The 17,324-nt window shown below is 38.4% G+C and overlaps 1 protein-coding gene across 1 annotated transcript in view; it reads left to right on the top strand.

The window, feature by feature from the left end:
• Nucleotides 1-646, top strand: part of LOC134324859 (chemokine-like protein TAFA-2) — a 55,030-nt gene extending 54,384 nt beyond the window's left edge. The window contains exon 5 of the mRNA XM_063006777.1: nt 596-646. Coding sequence (XP_062862847.1) covers nt 596-646 — 51 coding nt within the window. The remainder of the gene's footprint in view (nt 1-595) is intronic.
• The last annotated feature ends 16,678 nt before the right edge of the window (nt 647-17,324 follow it).

The following is a 17,324-nucleotide window of genomic DNA, read 5'->3' as shown; positions in this document are numbered from 1 at the left end:
AATTCAAGTCTGTGAACAGGATGTTTTTGTGGTTAAGCTGAAAAGTTTAAAATCACTGATGCTATGGCTGCTTCGAGGATCTCGATAACAATCACAAGGGCACTTTAGCTATTAGTGACTAAAGTTTTCATGTGAGCTTTTTGAGAAATAAAAATAACTCTTTCAGGCATTAAAGTTGTAGGAACATCACCATAAGTCAAATGATTATGAAAGATGAATCTAATAAAGGGGAAGAGGTCCTGTGATTCTAAGCATTGTAGGTAGAATGGAATGCAGTGGACAGGTGGTAGGAGTGCTAAACTTTGTAGATAAAGATAATCATGTAGGAGAGATGAAAAATGGCATATTTAGTGTAGGAATAGCAAATAGAGCAAGAAAAGTCAGATGGTAAGAGGTAAAAATCTTGTTGTAAGAGGTCTGCAGAGGAGCAAGATTGATGAATGAGTAATTTTCCTCTTTGTAGATGTTCTTTGCTGCAGTCACATCCAAGGTGAATTTGGCCAGAAAAGTGTGGATGAAAAAAGAGATCAGCATTAAGATCTGACATCCTTCTCTTTCTTCCAGCTGCTCTAAATTCTCTTCTGTTGCCATACAGCACATCCGACAGCCAAAAGCAGACGTAGAAAAGGCCAAGAAGGTCAAATGATGAAAATAATAAAAGGAAAAGAGTACTGATGGATGATTTAAGAGCATAAAGAAAACCTGTTAGTGTGTGGTAGTGTTGTTAGGATGCTGTGCTCAGGATGTGGTGAATGTGAGAGTAGTGATGGGGAAGATGACAGTAAGTAAATGATGCATTGTGGTGACCTGAGGTGAAGTGTTGTAATATTGATATTAAGGACTCAGGAGGTTGACAGAAGACAATGTACTGAGTAGACTGAAAGACAGTTCAAACTGGCACTGAAAGACAGTTCAAGTCATTATACAAAGGGAAGATACAGAAAAGCTGGACTGGAGAAAGGCAAGTCATTACATTTTCTAGCTCTAGCTGTTTTGGAAGTCAGGTTCCTAATAGATAGTGAGAGTATGATTGGAAAACTGCAAATTTCGTAGAGAAATTTGTACCCTTAAACGTGATGTTTATCTTAAACTCGACCTGAGTGTGAGGTATGTTTTACTTCAAATAAGTGAGGATAAAAAAATCAATAAAAAGTTCAATATTTGATAATGCTTTGCTATCATTGCAAAATGAAAGAACCCGGTAAACAGCAGCACAGCGACCCAGATCATCCACACAGCAGCATAAATCATAACTGCTGCTTACCTGAGCTTCTCTTCTTCAAATTGAGACCAAATCTGTATCTCTGTGTTGTTCCATTAGGGATATAATCCACTTGTTTTTCTTCTTGGTGGCCATCCTGTATGTTTCCAGAATATTTCCAGAATATATAAATTCATTTCCAACAGTGTTTGTCCACATAACTAACGAAAACCGTCTTCAAATTTTGTGGTAAAAAGACCTGAACCATGACTGAATCTTTGAAACAAATGTGCACTGATCCATGGAGTTGTTTACGAAACGAATGAATCTTCACCATAGATAAGAGCACAGCTTCCTGATTCGATTACAATGAATTATTTGTTTGAAAAGAGTCGTTTTGTTCAGTGATGGTTTGCTTTTTCACAGGCTGATGTGAAGAAATGGGGAAGGGGTAGATTTCATGTGTATACACAGAGTCTGACACAGCTTTAGAGCCAAAAAGGCACAAAAGTATTAAATAATGACACTATTAAGTACAAACAATTTATCTTACATATCTTTCTGCAATATAATCTGTTTTTTTGTGTTGGAAAACTTTGGAGACCAACATGGACACTTTTTACTCCAACTTCAATAACTCCAGATCAGAATTAGTTAGAAGCTAAAAAATTCGATATGGTGATTGTAAACAACATTTGCCACATGAAAAATTGTTGGTAATGGAATATAATATTATATTATTATTATTATACTGTATATACCATATAATATTCATATAATGAAATATATGCAGTTCCAAGGGACCATGGAATGCATTAACAGGTTTCTCATACGTCCTTATGGGAAAAAAACTCAACGCCACTCCCAGAAACAATTGGTGTTGAGTTTCAAGGTATCACTGTACCTTAATTAGCCAATCAATCAAAAGTTTGTATACATACAGTGTATCACAAAAGTGAGTACACTCCTCACATTTCTGCAAATATTTTATTATATCTTTTCATGGGACAACACTATAGAAATGAAACTTGGATATAACTTAGAGTAGTCAGTGTACAACTTGTATAGCAGTGTAGATTTACTGTCTTCTGAAAATAACTCAACACACAGCCATTAATGTCTAAATAGCTGGCAACATAAGTGAGTACACCCCACAGTGAACATGTCCAAATTGTGCCCAAAGTGTCAATATTTTGTGTGACCACCATTATTATCCAGCACTGCCTTAACCCTCCTGGGCATGGAATTCACCAGAGCTGCACAGGTTGCTACTGGAATCTTCTTCCACTCCTCCATGATGACATCACGGAGCTGGTGGATGTTAGACACCTTGAACTCCTCCACCTTCCACTTGAGGATGCGCCACAGGTGCTCAATTGGGTTTAGTCGATCACCTTTACCTTCAGCTTCCTCAGCAAGGCAGTTGTCATCTTGGAGGTTGTGTTTGGGGTCGTTATCCTGTTGGAAAACTGCCATGAGGCAGGGAGGGGATCATGCTCTGTTTCAGAGTGTCACAGTACATGTTGGAATTCATGTTTCCCTCAATGAACTGCAGCTCCCCAGTGCCAGCAACACTCATGCAGCCCAAGACCATGATGCTACCACCACCATGCTTGACTGTAGGCAAGATACAGTTGTCTTGGTACTTCTCACCAGGGCGCCGCCACACATGCTGGACACCATCTGAACCAAACAAGTTTATCTTGGTCTCGTCAGACCACAGGGCATTCCAGTAATCCATGTTCTTGGACTGCTTGTCTTCAGCAAACTGTTTGCGGGCTTTCTTGTGCGTCAGCTTCCTTCTGGGATGACGACCATGCAGACCGAGTTGATGCAGTGTGCGGCGTATGGTCTGAGCACTGACAGGCTGACCTTCCACGTCTTCAACCTCTGCAGCAATGCTGGCAGCACTCATGTGTCTATTTTTTAAAGCCAACCTCTGGATATGATGCCGAACACGTGGACTCAACTTCTTTGGTCGACCCTGGCGAAGCCTGTTCCGAGTGGAACCTGTCCTGGAAAACCGCTGTATGACCTTGGCCACCATGCTGTAGCTCAGTTTCAGGGTGTTAGCAATCTTCTTATAGCCCAGGCCATCTTTGTGGAGAGCAACAATTCCATTTCTCACATCCTCAGAGAGTTCTTTGCCATGAGGTGCCATGTTGAATATCCAGTGGCCAGTATGAGAGAATTGTACCCAAAACACCAAATTTAACAGCCCTGCTCCCCATTTACACCTGGGACCTTGACACATGACACCAGGGAGGGACAACGACACATTTGGGCACAATTTGGACATGTTCACTGTGGGGTGTACTCACTTGTGATGCCAGCTATTTAGACATTAATGGCTGTGTGTTGAGTTATTTTCAGAAGACAGTAAATCTACACTGCTATACAAGCTGTACACTGACTACTCTAAGTTATATCCAAGTTTCATGTCTATAGTGTTGTCCCATGAAAAGATATAATGAAATATTTGCAGAAATGTGAGGGGTGTACTCACTTTTGTGATACACTGTATGTACAGTGCCTTGCAAAAGTATTCAGCCCCCTTGAACTTTTCAACCTTTTGCCACATTTCAGGCTTCAAACATAACGATATGAAATTGTAATTTTTTGTGAAGAATCAACAACAAGTAGGACACAATCGTGAAGTGGAACGAAATTTATTGGATATTTTAAACTTTTTTTAGAAATAAAAAACTGAAAAGTGGGGCGTGCAATATTATTCAGCCCCCTTGCGTTAATACTTTGTAGCGCCACCTTTTGCTGCGATTACAGCTGCAAGTCGCTTGGGGTATGTCTCTATCAGTTTTGCACATCGAGAGACAGAAATTTTTGCCCATTCTTCCTTGCAAAACAGCTCGAGCTCAGTGAGGTTGCATGGAGAGCATTTGTGAACAGCAGTTTTCAGCTCTTTCCACAGATTCTCGATGGGATTCAGGTCTGGACTTTGACTTGGCCATTCTAACACCTGGATACGTTTATTTGTGAACCATTCCATTGTAGATTTTGCTTTATGTTTTGGATCATTGTCTTGTTGGAAGATAAATCTCCGTCCCAGTCTCAGGTCTTTTGCAGACTGCAACAGGTTTTCTTCCAGAATGGTCCTGTATTTGGCTCCATCCATCTTCCCATCAATTTTAACCATCTTCCCTGTCCCTGCTGAAGAAAAGCAGGCCCAAACCATGATGCTGCCACCACCATGTTTGACAGTGGGGATGGTGTGTTCAGGGTGATGAGCTGTGTTGCTTTTACGCCAAACATAACGTTTTGCATTGTGGCCAAAAAGTTCGATTTTGGTTTCATCTGACCAGAGCACCTTCTTCCACATGTTTGGTGTGTCTCCCAGGTGACTTTTTATAGACATCTTTGAGAAATGGCTTTCTTCTTGCCACTCTTCCATAAAGGCCAGATTTGTGCAGTGTACGACTGATTGTGTCCTATGGACAGAGTCTCCCACCTCAGCTGTAGATCTCTGCAGTTCATTCAGAGTGATCATGGGCCTCTTGGCTGCATCTCTGATCAGTCTTCTCCTTGTTTGAGCTGAAAGTTTAGAGGGACGGCCGGGTCTTGGTAGATTTGCAGTGGTCTGATACTCCTTCCATTTCAATATGATCGCTTGCACAGTGCTCCTTGAGATGTTTAAAGCTTGGGAAATCTTTTTGTATCCAAATCCGGCTTTAAACTTCTCCACAACAGTATCTCGGACCTGCCTGGTGTGTTCCTTGGTCTTCATGATGCTCTCTGCGCTTTAAACAGAACTCTGAGACTGTCACAGAGCAGGTGCATTTATACGGAAACTTGATTACACACAGGTGGATTCTATTTATCACCATCAGTCATTTAGGTCAACATTGGATCATTCAGAGATCCTCACTGAACTTCTGGAGTGAGTTTGCTGGACTGAAAGTAAAGGGGCTGAATAATATTGCACGCCCCACTTTTTAGTTTTTTATTTCTAAAAAAAGTTTAAAATATCCAATAAATTTCGTTCTACTTCACGATTGTGTCCCACTTGTTGTTGATTCTTCACAAAAAATTACAATTTCATATCGTTATGTTTGAAGCCTGAAATGTGGCAAAAGGTTGAAAAGTTCAAGGGGGCTGAATACTTTTGCAAGGCACTGTATTAGGGCTGGCACCGATCCGATACTCTGTATCGGTGTCGGTCCGATATTGGCCCAAATCACTGGATCTGAAACGTGTAATCCGATCCGATACTGTTGCTTAAAGTAAATTTAATGTAAACTTAATGTAAATAAAATCATTGTCTGTGTCTAAAGCAAATAACACACAAAGATACGTTCCAACACAGTGCTGTTTATTGCCACTCACTCTTGATGACATAATTAACATGTGCCACTGATCTACAACTCATCCGCAACAGCCATTTAGAAATTAAAACACATGAATTTTAGCATTTTAAAAAACCATCTATTATGGCCACATCTAAAAACACTGTTTAAACACAATAAAATCACTTTATAAATGATAAATCGCTCACCTGAGATATAGAACCTATCTTGTCCCGGCTTGGAGATCTCTCACATTCTCAACCATTAATCCATTAGTGTTATGAAATAAAACAAACGATACCATTTCCCGTTTAGCCACAGATGTCCTCTTCAAAATCCAGCAGGTTTTTTTTATAAGCGCGCTTTGGTTTTTAATAATCTAAAAACGTGACAGAATTTTAACGGAAAAGTTCAAGTCTGCGTCAATTCTAATTGGTCCATCGTGTTTGATTGACATCCACGTCTTCCAATTGTAGACACTTTTGTTAAACAAGCAAAAAATGCTGCTAAATGTTGTGTGTATAAAAATTAAAATAAAAACAGCAGTTTTGCGTAAGTGTGATGTTGTAGATGATGTATTTATTCCTTTAGAATATTTATTTCACAGTCCAGTCTTTCTTTGAGGTACATTGTTTTTTTAACATTTTCAATAATTTCCAGACCAGGCCAATAGCACAGCTGAGATTTGAACTTGAAAAAGATGGTGTTTTTTTTTTTTGATGGTCTGGGCTAAGCCCCTTACTTTCACTAAAAGAAAATCAAATTGCCTCAGTGAACTGTGACATCATATCTGTCAACAAAACATGTATGACTTCATACTTTTTTAATGCCATATACTGCATTGTAGGGAATTTTCTGCTTCTGACATGCAGCAAAAGTTTGGATGTCAGATCTTTCTGCTCCACTTCAGTGCCCAACTGTACCAATGCTTTTGTGACTAATATAAAATGAATTTAAATCTGGTGGGAACCTTATACAGAAGAATTGAAAAAGTAATAGCAACAAAGGGAGATCAACTTAATGCCCATATGTTATGGATGTACGGTGCTGGGAACACTTTGTGCTGAGTCAAACCACCCTGGGTAACACTTAAAAATATAAATAAAGAAATGATAAAGAAATGATAAAGATTTCGTTTACAGAAGTGCTTATACCTTTAATTTTGCCTTTAATTTTTTAACAAATATTTCACTTTTTGCTTGCTGCAGCACAAGGGTAAGGACAGGAATTCTTTAACATCACTCATATAACTTGCAATGACAAATAATTCTGAATTAGCAACTCATTAATCTTGGTGAGAGTGTATAATATGATTAAAATTTGCAGGCAGGACGAATATATTTGTGTGTGTGAAAATGCATTTTGACCAAGTTCATTCACATTTGTGATGCTAACCTAAATATGAACCTGTTATTTGTGATTAAAATGTGAGAATTTTGTTTATCTGTTGTAGTACCTCAGTGTTTATATTAAAAATATATATAGATATTGATTCACATACTGTATTTATTAAGTAAATAAATAACCGGTTGCTGTTTTCATTTTAATTCTATAGGCAACTTTATCTGTTGTAACTTATTTGCCCTTTATTAAAAAAAAATCAATAATTAAAAAGGTTACTGTACATAAAATGTTGTGTATTTACTTATCAGGCAGGTGTTTTACCACTGCATTTTTTTCTACATTTTATGGAGTAGAATGTGCCCAGAAGTTCCTGGGGAACTGGACCTATTATGAACCTGACCAGGAGAAAGCAGTTGATAAAAATAAAATGCAAAAGTTAAATGAACCATCCTCCTTACTCTGCATGTGGTCAATATAGACATACAATGATCAGGCATAACATGACTACATTCCTAACATTTGTGTGGGTCACACCTTTTGCAGCCAAAACAGCTCTGACCCGTCAAAACATGGACTCTACTAGACCCCTGAAGGTGTGCTGTGGTATCTGGCACCAAGATGTTAGCAGCCGATCCTTTAACTCCTGTAAGTTATGAGGCGGGGCCTCCATGGATCAGACTTGTTTGTCTAGCACATCCCACAGATGCTCGATTGGATCGAGATCTGGGGAATTTGGAGGCCAAGTCAACACCTCAGACTCGTTGTTGTGCTCCTCAAACCATTCCTGAACCATTTTTGCTTTGTGGCAGGGCGCATTATCCTGCTGAAAGAGGCCACAGCCATTAGGGAATACCGTTTCCATAAAAGGCCATCCATGACCCTGTGGCCGGTTTCTTAAATATCTTTATTATTGCCCTGATAGTGCAAATAGGCATTTAAACTGTTTATCTATTTTCTTGCATCCATATCAAATTTCTGCAGCTCAACAATATTTCATCGCACATCACTGCTGTATTCTCTAGTCTTCTTTATAATGGTCAATAGGTAGGAGAATTAAAAATTCAAAAGGAGTGAAACAAAACACCCCTGCTAATCAATAAAAAAAATTTAATGCTTATTTCTCATTTGCAAAGTTGTGTCTTGCAAAAAGCAACTACAGCATTTTGTAGTAAGACCATTTTGCCAACAGTCAAACGTGCAATGGTAATGGTGGTGCATTGCTGCAAACAGCTTTTCATTAGTAACATTAGTCCAATTTAAATTATTTAAAAGTAACATAATTACTGAACCCAAGAGAGACTCTGTGAAGGAAGCTGATATGAACATTTTATGTTCAGAGCATTTAAGCTGTTCTGTGCAGCAGAATGCTCCATAAACTCCACATCAGTAATTAAAAAGCCTAACATCAAATCTTAGAAAGTGTTTTGTAGTAGTCATTGCTGCTAATGTGACCAGGTAAGAAGTTTAGAGGTGGATATAGATGTTGTGTAACTTTGCCCCCTAAATTTAAAAAGAACAAATGTAATAATATGCAATAACTGAGACAGTGTTAACTGAGACAGGTGCAAATTACAGCACTGTAAGTTAATGGCATGCTACATAATTAAATACATGATTAAATAAATAATTTCTCATAAAATAAATGAGAAAATGTTGCTAATTCTAAAATTAAAATATGTTTATTTTTGCTTCTAGGTGCCTTTTAATTCTAGATGTAATTTGAATATTCACTTTAACTTTTTTTGGTATTATGGTAACCTTTTTGACCTATTCAGTTTTTAAAAAAGCAAATTTAATAAATGAATACACAGTTCATAATTCTGCATATTCAATGACATGCAGGCTACCAAGATATTGCTTCCAGTCTACAGATGGCAAATTCTATTTAGCGAAATATTTAGCTCAGATGACACTGCTTATATGGTATATGTCAGGGGTGTCAAACTCCTTTTCACTGAGGGCTACATCTGCATTATGATGGCCCTCAAAGCCGATTGCAATGTATCCTGCTGTGATTGCCTTTTAAGTCTTAGACAATTTGTTGTTTTTCTTGAAGGCTAAATTTTGTGTTTGGTGTCAAAATGCCAAATTTATACTGTATATTTATAATATAGATCTCTTATAAATATATTGTACTCCTTTACCACAGACATGGCCTCATAACACAAGAGACGTCCCGTTTTTTCTTCTTGAAGCACAAACTTGTATTCAGTTTCCCATCTTTCATTAAATTACCTCCTTCTGCTTCAACTTTCTCTTCTTGTACATTTTGGGATTATTTGTAAATATTTCTCAACATCACTTGTTGGAAAACCGCCTCAGTTAAACGCTGATGTAGAAACACAGCCATCTAGTGGCGTGATGCGGTCACTTTGCGGGTCACAAAATGGTCATGCATTGTGGGAGATGCAGTTTATGTATGATTTTACAGTGTATTTTAAGAAAATCTTACATCTCTTAAGCTCCTGCGGGCCACGTAAAATGACAGGCCTTGAGTTCGACACATGTGGTATATGTCTGTATATTCTCGAAAATCTGTGGCATTTTGTGACATGCAATAAATCAAGAATATGTAATTTGTTTAATATGTTAAACCTTTGTTTAACTGATTAAAGTACTAAATATATATTTTGTAAATTTAAACAAATTTGGAATATGATGCCTGCAACTCACTCCAAAGAAATTGGGACAGGGTCAAATAAGTATGAAAAGCTAATAGAATATTTAAGTTACACCGTTTTGAAACGTTCCACAATAAGCAGGTGAATTGGCATATAAGGGACTGGGTAAAATGTCTTAATGCAAGATTGTAAATTATTTAGTTATTTTACCAATTGTCATACATAATATTCTGAAAATATTCAAAGAATCCAGAGAAATCTCAGACTGTGTATCACAAGACTAGAAAACACTAAATGTGTCACCTTTGAGCCCTCAAATGGCACTGCATGTGAAACTGTCAAGCTATTGTAAAAATATAGCCATATGTGCGCAAAAGTATTTTGAAAAACCATTATCACTTAACACAGTCTACCACTGGAGCAAGAAATACAGCTTGAAACACAGTTATACAAAGAAAAAACCAAACATCAGTTCTATGCAGAAAGACCACTGAGTTCTCTGGGTCAGGACGTAATATGTCGACCAGTTGATTGAAAGCTTTGCCTTATGGCTCAGCTCCCTCTTCATCACTACAGTCTGGTACAGTGACCACATTAGTGCCGACACCGCACCCAAACCTAGATTAGACTTGGAGGTGTTGATCAGCATACCTGCCACTTTACACTCTGCTGCAACCCTGTCAGGTGTGTGAAGGAGGCCCCCATATAAAGAAGCCAGAAGGGTATCATCTGCAAATAGCACATATGACACCTTATAAACCCCCCACCAATAGCCCTCCTGTCCAAGGTTACATGAATATCAGGAACAGGAGTGGAGACAGAGCACAACCCTGATGGAGTCCAACACCCACATCGAACAAGCATGACTTACTGCACAGAATGCAAACACTACTTAAACACCAAGAGTGCAAGACCCTAAAATACAATAGTACAAAAAGGTACAAAAAGAAGACAAATTCTCCTTCCCAGTACCCTTTCTAATAATGGGAACAACCACCACAGTTTGCCAATCCATACAATATTGTAGAGGCATGTCAGCCAAGACAGCCCCTGAACATCAAGGGCCTTCAGCAATTCTGGTCGAATCTTATCCACTCCAAGGGTCTTATTACTCTGAAGCTTTCCAACTACCTCAGTGACTTTGGCCAAGGAAATATAACCCAACACCCCAGATACCTCTGGCCCTACCTCCTGCAGGAGGCATGTCTCTCGGGTTTAGGAATTCCTCAAATCGTTCTTCCAACTTTTGCAAATACACAAATCATTCTCAATGGCCTCTTTTCCAACTCTATCACCTATGAGGCATAACATTAAAACCACCTCCTTGTTTCTACACTCACTGTCCATTTTATAAGCTCCACTTACCATATAGAAGCACTTTGTAGTTCTACAATTAGTGACTGTAGTCCATCTGTTTCTCTACATACTTTGTTAGCCCCCTTTCATGCTGTTCTTCAATGGTCAGGACCCCCACAGGACCACTACAGAGCAGGTATTAATTTGGTGTAGAATAGGTGGGGGTGTGTTAGTGTGTGTTGTGCTGGTATGAGTGGATCAGACACAGCAGCACTGATGGAGTTTTTAAACACCTCACTGTCACTGCTGGACTGAGAATAGTCCACCAACCAAAAAACATATCCAGCCAACAGCGCCCTGTGGGCAGCGTCCTGTGACCACTGATGAAGGTCTACAAAATGACCAACTCAAACAGCAGGAATAGATGAGCGATCTTCTCTGACTTTACATCTACAAGGTGGACCAACTAGGTAGGAGTGTCTAATAGAGTGGACAGTGAGTGGACACTATTTAAAAACTCCAGCAGCGCTGCTTTGTCTGATCCACTCATACCAGCACAACACACACTAACACACCACCACCATGTCATTGTCACTGCAGTGCTGAGAATGATCCACCACCTAAATATTACCTGCTCTGTAGTGGTCCTGTGGGGGTCCTGACCATTGAGAACAGGGTGAAAGCAGGATAAACAAGTATGTAGAGAAATAGATGGATTACAGTCAGTAATTTTAGAACTACAAAGTGCTCCTATATGATAAGTGGAGCTGATAAAATGGACAGTGAGTGTGGAAACAAGTATGTGGTCTAGAAGATCAAGACCAACCTTTAACCTTCAATATCCTTTAGAATGATGTTGAACTTCAGTGAAACAGATTGCTGCTTAAGAGTTCCTAGACATTCAGACCAACTAGAAAAAGTTACATTTTAATTTCAATAAATGTTTATAAGAATTTCTAGGGATGCTAATAATTGGACACGTGATTTTTTTAACAATTGGGTTTTTTATAGATAAAGATTTTTGTCCTAATAAATGTACTTTTTAAATTAAGTATGAGACTAATTCACAAAAAATTTTATAACCCGTTTTTACTCATTTTTACCAAGGGTGCCAATAATTGTGGAAGGGAATTTTATGCACACACACAAATGCAATTATGGCCCTAAATCTTAAACAATCTTAAAACAGTGGTACATTAAAATATCTTCTTTATTGCTGCTGCTTCTGTGCTGCTCTCATTTTTCTTGTGGTAGGAGGCCCATGGGATCTGGCTTAGTTGTACAGAATTAAAGTTTGTCCTTGATAGCTATGCAAAATGTAATGCCACATGAATTATAATGATGTATTACTGATGTTTTGTTCTCTCTTTGTATTCTAACTAAGAACATGTTCTGTTTTAGATTGCCTGAGCCTAATGGATCGTTTGCTGTTTCCTTATTGTTACCTGTGGATCTGATCTGTGAAATGACTGTACGAGCTGAAGATTGAACAATACTGGATGGTACTGGATAACAGCTACAGCTTGCAATAAGGGAGAAAAAAGATCTACGATGACTGTCAGACTTTATGTCTATAATGAACACAGTTGTATGGTGGAACAGGTCCTGCTCCTTCTGCTTTGTACAGCTTGTTGTGGACCACAGTAGTTAGTAGTTATAACAGGTTTGCTTGGACATACGGAGCTGATGCAGAATTTAATTCGGAAGGATTCATAACCTGACAGGTTAAAGTAAACAATAACCGGCAGCATTTGCCTGAATTTACAGCTATTTAGTCTGCTACACAAAATTGACAAATTTACTTAAAATATACACATTTGCAGGGTAAAGCTTTGTCTTAAAACACAAAGATCTGCAAGAGATCAATATTTGTGACCTTTTCTTCTGTAGACGCCTTTGGGTTTCAAATGAATTTTAATGTAAGTTATTTGATTGCAATTTATTTATTGCAACTCTATCAAATTATTATACTATGACAATTGCAGGATAGTTCGAATAAAATGAAATGAATTATAATTTTTTCTTTTATATGTGTATATATATTTATATGTGCATATATTCTCCATAACTGTAATAAAATGACCATATAATAACATAGTATTGTCTTTTAATTATGTCTGTGTACCAGAGCACAAAAACAGTAATCACATTCTTTTCTTTTCTCTTTTACAGTTGTAGTCAGAAGTTTACATACACATGTAGGTGACATGTATGCCATGGAAGTCATGAGCTATCAAATACACCGATCAGCCATAACATTACGACCACCTCCTTGTTTCTACACACATTGTCCATTTTATCAGCTCCACTTACCCTATAGAAGCACTTTGTAGTTCTACAATTACTGACTGTAGTCTATCTGTTTCTCTGCATGCTTTGTTAGCCCCCTTTCATGCTGTTCTTCAATGGTCAGGACTCTCCCAGGACCACCACAGAGCAGGTATTATTTAGGTGGTGGATCATTCTCAGCACAGCAGTGACACTGACATGGTGGTGGTGTGTTAGTGTGTGTTGTGCTGGTATGACTGAATAAGACACAGCAGCGCTGATTGAGTTTTTAAACACCTCACTGTTACTGCTGGACTGAGAATAGTCCGCCAACCAAAAATATATCCAGCCAACAGCGCCCCATGGGTAGCGTCCTGTGACCACTGATGAAGGTCTAGAAGATGACCAACTCAAACAGCAGCAATAGATGAGCGATCGTCTCTGACTTTACATCTACAAGGTGAACCAGCTAGGTAGGAGTGTCTAATAGAGTGGACAGTGAGTGGACACTGTATTTAAAAACTGCAGCAGCGCTGCTGTTTCTGATCCATTCATACCAGCACAACACACACTAACACACCACCACCATGTCATTGTCACTGCAGTGCTGAGAATAATCCACCACCTAAATAATACCTCTAGGTATGTAGAGAAACAGATGGACTACAGTTAGTAATTGTAGAACTACAAAGTGCTCCTATATGGTAAGTGGAGCTGATAAAATGGACAGTGAGTATAGAAACAAGGAGGTGGTTTTAATGTTAAGGCTGATCAGTGTATATCTGCAGCTGTTTGTGTGTGTGTGTGTTGGGGGGGTTGGAATGAATACAGCCCCAGGTATGTGGTGATCTGGATGCTGAAACATGAGAGACACTGTTAACAGTCTAGCAAGTTTTATAGTTATGGGCTTAGAGGCTGCCGGGCAGCAAAAAAGTACCTGTTCTGTCTTTCTTCTTTGTCCATATAATAAGCAACAATCTTTAGCTAAGCTTTGAGGTGCTAATTTTAAAGCAAGATTTTAGCATGGCAGTCCAGGGATGCTACACTTGCTTGACTGTGGACAGTTTCACCCTAGTTCCAGTACCTTTTTATTCAGCACAGACTTGTTTCTTGGTGTTTCTTGGATTATGTCCATATTTAAGTATTTATATTTACATCATTTAACAGACACTTTTATCCGAAGTGACTTACAGTTCTGACTATATACTATGCAAACAGTTGAGGGTTAAGGGCCTTGCTCACTGGCCCAATAGTGGGCCAATATTTATATTAAAGAACCTAAAGATTTTTGTACCAAACTGAAGTAAAATAGTAGTTTCTCTGGTCCCTATAACACATATGGAATCATTGTCCAAATGTATTTTTCATACTGTAAAAAACAATTAAATTGTAATTAGCCCACTGGCCGTGGAGATCGGCAGTGTGGCTTGGTTACAGAACCATGTCCATCTGCCTTTTCAAATTTGGCTACCAGATGGGGCACGGTGGTGCAGATGATTTACATGTCAGATCCACTTAATAAACAGTCACCTGCAGCTTGTTGAGTCTTAATTCGCTCCAGGTGTGAGTGTTTGTATATATCTTGGGCTCGCATACTTTCATACTAAACAGTACGCAAAAGCTGTACACGAGAGCGGGTAGTGCGTACGAATACGTAGTATACATTAAACAGTACGTGAAACATACCCAGATGACCTACTGCATGGGTAGCCATTTTTGAGTATGCAGACACAGCACACTGCGGTCCAATAATCTATTCCATAATTCAACTGGAGCTGCAAAGGCTTTCAAAGAGGATAAAGAAAGATGGTGGAAAGAGGAGAGGAGTAAGACAAAAATGAAAAATGTTATGATTGTGTACAACACTGAATAACATTATCAGTATAGCTTTGTGAAGAACGACAGAATTAATTTTGTCAGATTTTAAAATTGTTTTAACTGTGACATCATGCATCACGCTGGTAGGATGCTGTGCTTGGTCAGGTCTGGTTTTAGCTAATGTGATGTCAGCATAGCTTCATCTCTCATGGAAGTCTGGCCAAGATTGTGGTGCTTTTTGGGCCTTATGATGTAACCGTGGCATGATGGCCCTTTTTCTGAACAGACCCCACATATCCTATAAACAGATACAGTCTAGTGTGAGTCTATAAGGTGCCAACTTCATTAATGTCATCACCAGCTGGCTCTGGGTTACCTATTATTCCTCTATTATTCCTCAAGAACTGGGTTATCTTAGTTCTTTATTTTTCTATCCACTTTCTCCAGGTGTTTTTGTGTCATTCAATTGTTACTTTGTTTCTATTATTTTGGCCACCACATTTATTTCTTCATTGCCTCCTTTTTGTTAGTGGCTTATAGAGACAGGGTTGTCTACATTGTTCTACCTTGTGGAAGCATCCTCCACTTGGGCTCTTTTTAAATTCTTGCAGGTCCAGGGCACTTCACCTTGCACTTTAATAGTGAGGTGTGACCCACCCTGTTATACAAATAAATCATACACATGCTAATGATTATTATTTTATTGTGTTTTCTGAGTATTTTTATTACGTGACACAAATAAGCACTTTTTATGTATTGAAAGCTTAACATTTGTATTATTGTATGCAAAAGGTTAAATAAATTGAGGTGCTTGAGCTTAAAATAATTGAAGAAATGTCTACTCCTGGACACAATGAACCAACAAAACTGGTGTAATCAGATACCCACCATAATTCATATTTCATCTCTTTCTAACTTTTCATCTCCAAGCTTCATGTAGCCTACATATTTCTGCCAAAAATCTATAATTGAAGGGACAGTGAATTAAAAAAAAAAACATCATTCTTTTCTTACTCTTTCAGAGTGCAATGGTGAAGCTTTGTGGTGTGTTCTGTCTTTACCACTGAGAGCTTTCCCCCTTTTACTTTGTGACACTTTATACATAAAGTGGTCCCTTCAAGGCATGACATAGGTCACCTCTGTGTATTAGTGGGTTTTGCTTTCAGCCATCTGTCTCAAGACCCTGACAGCTCCATTTATGTCTCTTCTGACCACAGAACCTAGTTTCAATGACATTTCTGCACTATCTATCTTGCTCATCTTTACTGAGGGTTACTGATAAGTTCAGAAAGCTTTGTAAATGTTTTTGATAGCGTTAATTCTAAAACATTTACTCAAAATAGTTTAATTTGGATGTGTTTTTGGCTGTTTTTGAAATGATATGAGAACATAAGAGTACATAGGTACTACTCGGGACAGCTATACACCATTTTATCATGTTACTTGTATTTTGGAGACTATGAATAAAGTTGATATAATTTAAGGTTATTTTTAATTATTCTTTTTGTAAAATGCATTTAACATTCTGGCCATGTGGTCTTTACATAAGCGCATGTTGTGAAAAAGTTTTAGTATTGTTGTATACTACACAAGACACATGCTGGGTCAACCTAGCACAACGTTAAACGTTGAGTCAGCTGAAGGGATGACACAAGATTAGGGTGCTCAGTCATTCTTTTTGATTCCACAGAGCACAGATGAGCAGTCCAAAAAAATGCCACACTGGCACGGATGTCACTCAGGATAAAAGGTCCATGATACCCACTGTGTATTACTCATCTAAGTTTGCAACAGAGAGAGAGAGAGAGAGAAGACACAGTAAAGCACAAAGAGAGATGAGATGCAGAGACGCACAAGCTAAACATCAGACTTAATGTCAAGATAGAGCAGTGAAATGTTCAGGGTTTTAATTTGCTCAGCATGTAATCAGTATCTTGTAGTGAATTGAAGAGACTGAATATCAGCATTTGTGAGCTGTGTGAGACTACTAAGATGTTTAATGGACAAACAGTGCTGCTTTCAGGCAAAGAGGATTGTGAACATCATGGAGTGGTTGTCTAGGTTCAAAGAAATGTTGTTACATGCCTAACATAGTATCCAGTGTTACACACCAACTACTGCCAAACCAGATGAAGATATTAAACAATTTTATGAGGATATTAAACATGTAGGGTCAGACAATGGTGGGTTTTTGTGCTGAACATAACATTATCACCAACACACTGTTCCGCCTACACAATAGGCACAGATACACTCAGAAGAGTCCAAATCAAGAGACTGAAATCAGTCAGCAGTGGAAACAGTCGGGTAATAATGCACATGCCAAGTCACTGTGACTCTGATCACAGTGTCGTGATGTTGACGATGAAGCTCAGATTTAAAAGAAAGCAAATTAGGAAGTCACTACTTGCCACTACCACTTAGCATCCTTTTTTTCTAAAAGAAATACTGATTTGTCTGACCACAATACATATT

The sequence above is a fragment of the Trichomycterus rosablanca genome, chromosome 1, assembly GCF_030014385.1.
Source record: "Trichomycterus rosablanca isolate fTriRos1 chromosome 1, fTriRos1.hap1, whole genome shotgun sequence".
NCBI classification, from domain to species: Eukaryota; Metazoa; Chordata; class Actinopteri; order Siluriformes; family Trichomycteridae; genus Trichomycterus; species Trichomycterus rosablanca.
This window is presented reverse-complemented; position numbering and strand designations above follow the sequence as displayed.